Raw genomic sequence first — 10,025 nt, 5'->3', positions numbered from 1 at the left:
ATTAACAAAAATAAAAATAGAAAATAGAGAAAATAACCCGTTCAACAAATTTTCCAATAATACCCTCAAACTCTTTTATTTAAAACTAAACAAACTAATTTTATGAAGTGACATTGAAATCTTATAGTTTTTCTTAATTAAAATATATACTCACTATAAAAAAGCTTCATCTAGATGTAAGCAAATGCAATCTCACCAAACAAACAAAATTTGTCTTTATACCTATATAAAATAAAATAATCAGCTCATCCAAAGATAAATGAGTATAAATTTTCTAACAACACCTAGATTTCTTTATTTAGAGTAAATATATTTACAACATTATAAAATACACATAATCATTATTAGAAAAAGCTTCTTCTAGGTATAAACGAATGCAAATCTCACCAAGAAACAAAATCTGTCTTTAGAATAACAAGTCCATCAAAAAGTAACCGAGAAAAAACAAAAAGATTGGTTTTAACGCCCAAGTGATACTCACCGGCGTGTCACGTGCGAGCGATGTTTGCCAAGTAAGTCGGCCATGAAAGGTAAAACGAGATAATCATCTCAACTCAATTCACAGAAACATGAAATGCACGTTAACAGCAGTTGAGGTGGCAGTGAAATTGAGAAGGCCGATTGTCATTATGATCTTTCCATGGCAGACGGCAGTAAAGACAAAGACTCGCGCTCTACTTTGTCCGGCATGTATTGCAGACATTCATTCTTCCTCATCAACATGATATTCATTTAACCACACCCAACTGGTATATTCATTGTTCTACAGAGCCCAACTTCCTCTGAGGTCCAGGGTTCCAATTCGGGGAATGGGGGAAAGCTGGAGAAAATTAAGCCTCGAGCTGTTGACGCGGCAGGAGATGGCGTAAGCGCGTGGAGGGCATCTCCATTGAATTTGTCAATTCAAACAGCAAGACTTGGAATTGTATGCGGCCGGCTAAGTTTGGACTGGGGATTTATATGTTGAGGAGACAGGGCATCGCGAATGGGTGCTGAATTTGCAACTGGGTTTGAAAATTGTCTGGAGAATTTGAGAAAATAGGCGCAGATTCCAGGCAGAGGGATTGATTGAGGAATAAATTCGGGGTGTATTTTGGACTTCACGGATTTATTTGTTGAGCCTGCAGGGCATCGGGAATTTGAGAAAATAGGTGCAGATTACAGGCAGAGGCATTGGTTGGGGATAAAGTCTGAGGAATAAATTGGGGGTCCAGTTTGGACTGTGGATGTGGATTTGTATGTTGACGAGGCAGGGCATCGGGAATTGATGCTGAATTTGCAGCTGGGTTTGACAATTGTCTGTAGAATTTTAGAAAGTAGGTAGAGATTCGAGGCAGAGGGATTGATTGATGATGAAGTTTTGAGGAATAAGTAGTTCTGATGGACACGGACGGAGGAGATGTGGGGTTCGATCCGCAAAATTTGCTGAAAACAGCACGGGATTCGATTCCGCAGGTGGTTGCAGAGACTTTGTCGACCAAGGTATTTTCGAGCAAATGGCAGGCGATCAGAACGAAGCTGGAGGAGCTCGGCACGGTGTTGTCCAGGATTGCGGATTGCTCGCACTGGGCGGAGAATTTGATGATGAAGGAGCTTCTTCCTCGGGTGGTGTCGAGCCTGGAGGAAATCAGGGATTTGGCCAGAAGCTGCACGGCGCTTAACTTCAGCGGGAAGTTGCTCATGCAGAGCGATTTGGATGTGTTGGTGAGCAAGCTGAATTTGCACCTCAGGGATTCGAATCTTCTGTTGAGGAGCGGCGTTTTGGGGGCAGAATTGGATGGTGCAGAGGACGGGGAAGAGGTTTTGCTTGTGAAGGATGTCTTCGCCAGGCTGCAGATTGGAAATACAGAGCAGAAAGACAAGGCGCTGGGGGCTTTGATAAAGCTTCTCGAACAGGACGGGGAGAGTGTTATGAGCGCCGCCAAGGAGAAGGATATTGGTTACCTGGTGCATTTGTTGGATTCGAACGTCGCGCTTATAAGAGAGCAGTCCACGGTCGCGGTCTCGATTCTCGCCCGCTCTGATAGCTGTAAGGCTTGTAGTCTTTTGGGCGAAGGATCTGCCGTGGCTCCCCTGGTTAGGGTTTTGGAGAACGGCAGCAGTCTTGCGAAGGAGAAGGCCGCAGAAGCTCTTCATGCTTTGACTGTGGATAATTCTGAGAATTCATGGGCGCTTTGTGCAAATGGAGGGGTTTCAGACCTTGTCAATGTGTGCCGCTCTGCAGACCTGGAGTTGCAAGTGATTGGGATTAGAATCCTGTCGAATTTGTGGACGGTGAAGGAAATTAGGGTTGAAATTGTTGAGGAGGGGGCAATTCCTGTTTTGGTCACTTTGCTGAGTTCAGAGGCGCTCTCCGTGCAGGAATCCGCGGCGAGATGCATAGATTTGATGGCTTCTGACGATGAAAAGGTGATGCAATTAATCGAGAATAAAGGAGGATTTGAATCCCTGTTCCGGTTATTGGAAATAGCGGAGAGTGTTCAGGCCAGGGAGATTGCATTGAGGGCAATTCACAACCTCTCTAAATCACCCTCGGCTGAAAGAATTGTGATGTATTCTCCCAAGTTTCTCAAGCTGCTGGTACATATTCTTGATACTGGATACCCTGCACTACAGAATTTGGCAGCAGCGGTTATCTGCAATTTATGTGGCTCACATGAAACAAGCAAAACGTTGGGGAAAGCAGGATGCATTCCTCTGCTTGCGAGGATGCTTGACGGCAAGCCTGGTTCTTCTCAGGAAATCGCTGCGCGGGCACTTTCCAATCTTTTTCTCGTCAGAAGCAATCGAAAAGAATTCATCAAAGATGAGGCGGGGGTTTCATATCTGGTAGGGCTGCTCAATCCTGAAAATGAGACCGTGGCCAAGAAATTTCCTCTTTTGGCAGTAGAAGCGCTCTCTAATAGCGACAGCGGTAAGAAGAAAATTGTCCATGCAGGAGGTTGCCAGCATCTTGAGAAATTGGCGGAGATGGATGTCGCTGGAGCAAAGAAGATTCTAAACAAAATAGCAGGGAACAGCAAATTACTCAAAATACTTAGTGGGAAATGGTGAGACGTCTGAATTGCAGGTAATAAATAGATCTTGTACATATTTAAGTATAGAAATATTTTATAATCATTCTGCATTGCCGTTTCTTGCACCTGGTTCCAAGTTAATCAGTTATCTTGATTCTTCAAAGGGTGTTCAACGGAGAAGAACCACTGGAAGAAAATTTGAAACTTTTTTAGATATGAATTTTCTCGTTTTCTATTTTTCAAATTATTTTTGAAGAAATCATCGCTTCTAGGATGTTTCAAATTCCATTCCTAGGAAACACAGCTTGTCAAGATTACTTAATTGTTGCTTGATTCTTCTGTTGTCATGATCAGACGTTGCTTGTTTGCCCTAGTTATAATTGGGGTTTACACATACAAATTCATCTGAAAACAAATTGTTAGAATCAAGGTATATTTGTTGTACTTGGGCATCAAGGTCACTGAGAGGTTTTACTATATCTGCGTAGGTTTTCAGATCCTTCACCTGACCCTTGAAGTTATTGGCCTTTGCTCATTCATTACTTCCATAGCATAGCCAATAGACTGATGTTTTCTGGTCACTACACAAAGTTTATTGGGCACACTACACTTTGGAAGGATTAAAAAATGCTCTATTGAAAAGTACACAAACTTATTCCAGTTTTAATCATTGCTCTTTCCTCAACAGGTTGAAGTAACTTCACTCTTCCCCTCCGAGTTTAGTGTTGAAAGAAACTAGACAGAAACAACCCTCTATTATTTCTTATTACCATGAAACTCACAGTAACCCTGAAAGCAAACCATAAATCTTTGAAAGCCAGGTAAAGCCAAAATATCTATTCTTTAAGTTGCATTTCTATCTACGCGGTCACTTTATTCAGTCTGGCTACTCGGGAGGTTTGTTTGAGGAGACAAATAGCCTATGACATTACCAAAATATCTATTTTCACATTCCAAAATGAACTTTGTGCGTGTCTTGATCACAACACATGTTTCGCTCTCCGTATCTGCCTATATTTATTTGGCAGGAAATCTTATCATAATGCATACTTAGTACCATCTTTCTAGCAATAAATTCTTTTTCTATTGTATAAATCTGTCGACTGATTCAAATGAGTTCAATGCGCAAAATTGGAAAAGCAGTTTGTCCAATTCCTTATTAGGGTCTACTTGTTTTCAAGATTTGAACCGAAATCCTCTGTTTGGATGAATCAAACTGGAATTGGAATATGAGTTTCGAATTTCCATTTTATTTCGGAATGAGGATTTCTTCATTGGAGTTTGCCAATTGGAATTCAAAGTAAACCAAATTTGAATTTGAGTAGTTCTTGCTTAACAAATCCCAATTCCGAATGAACAAATCCAAGATCTGACTAATTTCAAATATAAGACAAATGCAACATTTACTAATACTAACATAACCATTTTTTCACAAACCAAAACTAAAATAAAATGCTTTGCACTTTCCCATTTATGATTTTTGTTTTGAGAGGTAATCTCTTGCTGTGTCCTCGGTAATGTACTATTACAACAAGTGCTTCTTTTAGATTCAGCGTTAACTACCTTTGCAAGCATTTTCCTTCATCTGTACTTCTTTGGACTCCAAGGCAAACCTTGTCTTCTCCCTATTTTGCAAGTATTTTCGTGCACATGTACAACTATGGAGCACAAAGCAAAATTTGTCTTCTCCTTATGAAATTAGCAAATATGCAACTGTGTTTACTTCTTATGTTGTATTCTTCTTATGTTAGGAATACTATTTTTCTTTTTATAGAACTAACACAATATGAATTCTTTATGTAGGTCAGCATTACGCGAGATTGGAGAGATGAAATTGGAAAATTGAGTAATTATGTGGTTATGCAATTCATACAGTCTACTAGAGTAGACCTGATAGGATCCAGTGGACAACACATCTAGTGTTTGTGATATACAGAGTATTTTTTATGCAAATTTGCATCATTTTCCATGCGGTAAACAGTTAATCATTGAAAGGCTCAAAAACCTGTAAATAGTTGGAAATAACACCTTGTTTCAATACCGGATGTTTTGGGTATAAAGAACTTATGTTGACAAATCAGTGGGAACTGTTGAGGAGTACCTTGACGAAGCATAGCTATCAGAAATGTGCTTCCCATTGATTGCCTAGAAACAAGAATGTTTCTTGCATTCAATTATCACAACTGCTCAACAGTCAACCAGGCTTTATTGTTATGAAGCAGTCCATTCCACAAACAAGTTGCCTAAGTGCTTCTGGCAACAACTGTGGATTGTCAGACAAATTCATGATGCGGTATAAGTACACAGAGGAGAGAGTTATGAGGAATCGAATTATAGAAATAATGGCAACCGTATAAAGAAAGAGTTTGCTTCAATGATTGTTAGAAGCTACAGTTGTTTTCTTGTATGAAAAGCATGCTTCCTACATAATGAAAGTAAATTGATTCATTTGGTCAGATAGTCGAATATTCTAGAGGAGCATTTTCTGTATGGTAAATTGGTGAATGATTGAAGAAATTGGAATTTGGGTGCTAGACAAAGAAAGAGAAAAATTATCTCTATTTCTCAAATCAAGAAACAATCATCTAGTCAAACACTACTTTAACGTGCCCTAAACTTGTTACATAAGATTTGTAAGCTTTTTAATTGTAACTCCACTTAAAACTTTAGTGCACTAATAGAACACGAGTAACCTTTGTAAGCTTTGTGATGCAACTCCACGGTTAGAACTGCAGTGTTGAGAGTATGACTGGTTGAGTACTTGGTCAACTGATTTTTGTTCAATCAAAACCTATAAAAATTCATTTTTTTGTTTATTAATAATACTAATAATTTGTAATGTCTTTTAAAAAATTCATATTTCAAAGCAAACACGGCTACATTGGTATGCAATCATCATAAATGTGTGTAACACGAAAAAAATAGAGTCAACAAATTTTCATGTTTTCAATTGTAACATAAATTAATAAAGAAGTCACAATGCGTGTCACGGCAAGGATGTTGTCAATCAAGAAAACATACACGGCAAGGACGTTGTTGAACAAGAAAACAATCTACAAATGCACAATAAAACAAATGGAAGATTTCAAAAATTCACCACTAGGTTCAGTGGCGGTGATATAGTCTTAAGAGTAAACCAATTCTAAACTCCCACTCTCAACTCATACACGGAAAACAAGAGCTAAAGCAGAAAGCAAATAACAATTCATTATTTGATTGTTTAGTTCAAGTGTAGCCGTAGAAGTGTATTAAAGAAACATAGCATTTCAGCATAAAACTTTGATCAAGATGTTATTTAATTCATTCATTACGATATATGCTAGAAAAAAGAAAGGTCAAAATAAAAAATATATTTTGAGTGTAGTATAAATTTTTAAAAGCTTACTATCACCTAAAACAAAAATAGGAAATAAAGTTTATTGGTGAAGTTGAATGGTTCTAAATGAACCTATCAGGAATCAAGTTTTGTTGAGTGAGTGAGTCCAACATCATAAGTGATGAGGTTGTAATCGTGCCTTGGATTGATTTTGGTAGAATGGAGAGCCCTAAGTCCTCGGCTCTTTGCGGAAGAAGTTCTTTGAACCTCCAACAAAAAAAAGCCTAACAGAGCTCTCTGCAGAGAAGTCAGCTATAATTGTTTTTCATGATGGTCATGACACAATAATTTTTTAGAGAAAACCATATCAAAACAGTACTTACAATTCAATATAAGAATTATATATGTAAAGAGAAAAATATTGAAGAGAACTTGTTCAAATTTTTTTCAACAAAGATATAAAACTAAACACTCAGCTAACATGCCTCCACAATAAAACCCAAGTTTTTGGAAAAACACATTTTTTGGATATGAAATATGTGCAAGGTTTTCCAATAGAATTCTCTAATCATTCATTCTAACCAATATAACTAAGAAGGGGTGAGGGGTGAATCAGTTATCCAACTATTATCACAATAATCAAATTTATAAAATCTTAACCATATGAGCAATATAATCAAAAACCACAACAAGATACTCATGCACAATAACACCAAATATGTTAATTAGGGAAATCCTTGATTAGAGGGAAAACCCTTGTGTGGATGGTACCCACAAGATGATGCACTAAAATAAATATTCATTGTTAGAGGATGGACCCTATTAGGAGTCTATGTCAACATTTAGTACATATCAATCTCTATTAGGAGACTTTAAATCCCTGTTAGGAGATTCCAACCCTATTAGGAGTTGTAGAAGATAGATGGACCCATTGTCCAAACAACTTCAAAGGCAAGACCAATGAACTCACTATCCAAATGATCTTTGTATTATTCCTTGCAAAATAATAGAAATGAACTATACTACTCCTTCCTCTTTCTCTGTCCTATCAACCAAACTTTTGCTCCTTCTGATCTCAATAACATATCACAAACTTCACATCCAATAATCCCTTGGATTGCTTATTCACATTTACAAAATATTCTACTCGTATTTGCACTTCCTTGATCACTTTGCATTCCACACACACTTTACAATCAAGGAAAATACTTTCCTTTATACCAAGTCCTCAAAACAATTACTTGAGTCAGTTTTGAGGCTTTCCCAATTAATTATAATAGGACCACAATAAGATTATTAATTATATCACAATTACATTAGGATTGTTGACTTATAGTTTACAAAATTCTCACACATGCGATTTCAAGACTTGTGCACTTACTGACGTGATCATCAGACTATCCCCTGTCACTGTATAACTTCACATATCCTGATTATATCTTTGTAAAGAGATAAATTATAATCATCATAAACTACTTTACAAGTACTCTATTTTTGCATCACTCTCTATAAATCACATATAAATTTTGTATCTCTTCGACTTAGGTTACACACACTTAACCTCATCATCAAGACATAATGTCGAACATGCCCTTAACTTTGTGTCACTTGATCATCGCTTGACGATGTCCAGATGATTATGATCTCTGTCTTCAGCTCTGCTAGTCTTCACAAAATTACGGTTATGTTGATATCAATGATAAACATAGTCATGAATGCAACATGTCAATACTGACACATGTTCTCCAATGCTTAAGATACTCCCCCAAAGAAATATCATTAGCATTCATGCTAACAATCTCCCCCTTTGGCATTGATGGCAACATAAATGAAAAACATCTAAGTTTCAAGAATACCAAACAACACTCGGTTGTTGTTACTATTGCTCTCATCTTTTCAAATCCTCTTCATCAATCAAATTTGAAATCCTCTGAAACACTGCTATGTTTTTTATCTCCCCATACATCAAAATCCTTCATGTTGTGTATCTCCCCATATAGATATTCCTTTTTCTTACTTACATGAATATTTCTAAATCTCCCTAATAAAGAATTCAATTGTCTCTCCTTCGTTCTCTTAGAGGATGTTTTTCATGTACATTTCTCCCCCATTGACATCTATGAAAAAGACCTCATTATGTCAATCAACTACTTCAAGTCTTCAACTAGCTCAAGTGTCCAAAAGCACTATTCAAGATCAATTTCCAAGAGTCCTTAATGACTGTGCACATCACAAATACTCCCCCATACAAGAAACATCAACATTCACTCCAGTCAAACAATAGTGCATTATATTACTGAACATGCATTCTCGGCATCATCTACTCTGAAGTGGTCAAGGGTATAACCCCAAGCATACCTCTCAAGTACTCAAATGTATCTTTAGGTAAGGGCTTTGTAAAGATATCTGCATTTTGATCTTTATACTGACATACTCCAATCTTATCTCTTTCTTTGCTACCTTCTCTCTCAAAAAATGATACTTAATAGATATATGCTTAGTCTTAAAATGCAATACATGATTCTTAGACATACTTATTGTACTTGTGTTATCACAATATATGATAACAAGTTTTGAAAATTCTATCCCAATATCTTTCAGCATCAGCTTCATCCACATTACTTAATTACAGTTATTTGTTGCTACTACATACTCTACTTTAGTGTTAGTGAACAAATCCTATGAAGAAATATCTACAAATTAACTCCAAATGCCCAAATAGGAAGACTAAATCTACACTAACAGTTGGGTCACTTTGCTATTCAGAAGTGTAAGTTCCCTCTGAATTTATTTGGGTACAACTCCTCGTGCATGATTTACAATGAATTCACAAAAATGCAAATATGGATGCTTTTAACTAGAAAGCACAAAAGACAAACAAACATCTATTCATAAACACGACGTAGATGTGAAGAAGATGATTAACTAAAAGAAAATAATAAGAAAATGATATAAAGCTCATTTACCTGATCATTACATTAGAGAAGAAGTGTAGAAAGAAAGACAAATTGTTCTCTCCAAACACATGAATAACAAAGCCCAAAGCCTTAATAATAATCATGGCAATAACTGTGTGCATCAAAACTACATTTAGAGACAATCAAGGCAACTCAAAGATTAACATTAACCAGAAAGCTAATTCACAAACCCAAAATTCCGATATACTAAAACTCTCTTCCTCTAAAAGCAATAGACCAAAGAAAAATCTGCCTGTTGACACACACTAATCTTTCATTCAAAACATTATCTATCCTCCTGTAGCACAAGATCCAAAGAAAAATACAATCCCCCTGCTATCTTTCTACTATTTCTAACTCTCTTTTCACAGCACACAGTCCGCTCTTTTCCACTCCAAAAAATAAAATTGGAACCCCTCACTTTCCAAAAGATCTACAATAAATAGACTCAACCGACCACTATTCAGTTATAACTGAATCTTGAAAATCTTTATGATTTCTTTTTTACCTTTAATTTTTTCATCCCCTTGTGAATACAATGTTTGATGCCTAATTAAATATTAGCTTGTAACTCTATAGACATTTGTCGCCAAAGTTATCATAAAATAAATTGAATTGTGTTTTTTAGCCTTATATTGCCTTTCATTTTCCTTGCCAAACAAAATGCCTTTTGATTCACTAGAGTTTCTAGCCACTTTCTCGCCCTTACATATTCTGCATCTAGTCCTGGTGACG

The 10,025-nt window shown here is 36.8% G+C and overlaps 1 protein-coding gene across 2 annotated transcripts; it reads left to right on the top strand.

The window, feature by feature from the left end:
- The first annotated feature begins 383 nt into the window (after positions 1 to 383).
- LOC149553956 (uncharacterized) lies at positions 384 to 5,473 on the top strand. Of its 2 annotated transcripts, none has more exons than XM_089789290.1 (2): positions 384 to 3,070; positions 4,821 to 5,473. In XM_089789290.1, the coding sequence occupies exon 1, from the start codon at positions 1,381 to 1,383 to the stop codon at positions 3,052 to 3,054; it is 1,674 nt and encodes a 557-aa protein (XP_089645416.1). In that variant the 5' UTR covers positions 384 to 1,380; the 3' UTR covers positions 3,055 to 3,070; positions 4,821 to 5,473. The 2 variants fall into 2 exon arrangements, with proteins under 2 accessions (XP_089645416.1, XP_089645417.1); XM_089789291.1 differs by having other exon boundaries at positions 612 to 3,070; positions 4,826 to 5,473.
- The last annotated feature ends 4,552 nt before the right edge of the window (positions 5,474 to 10,025 follow it).

This window comes from Cupressus sempervirens, chromosome 6 (genome assembly GCF_028749045.1).
Source record: "Cupressus sempervirens isolate cs-2001-9-10 chromosome 6, ASM2874904v1, whole genome shotgun sequence".
NCBI classification, from domain to species: Eukaryota; Viridiplantae; Streptophyta; class Pinopsida; order Cupressales; family Cupressaceae; genus Cupressus; species Cupressus sempervirens.
The sequence above is the reverse complement of the archived record's forward strand: the minus strand, read 5'-3'. Positions and strand labels throughout refer to the sequence as shown.

Coding starts and splice junctions, on each gene's coding strand:
- LOC149553956 (XM_089789290.1), top strand. CDS start 1,381: ATGGACACGGACGGAGGAGATGTGGGGTTCGATCCGCAAAATTTGCTG.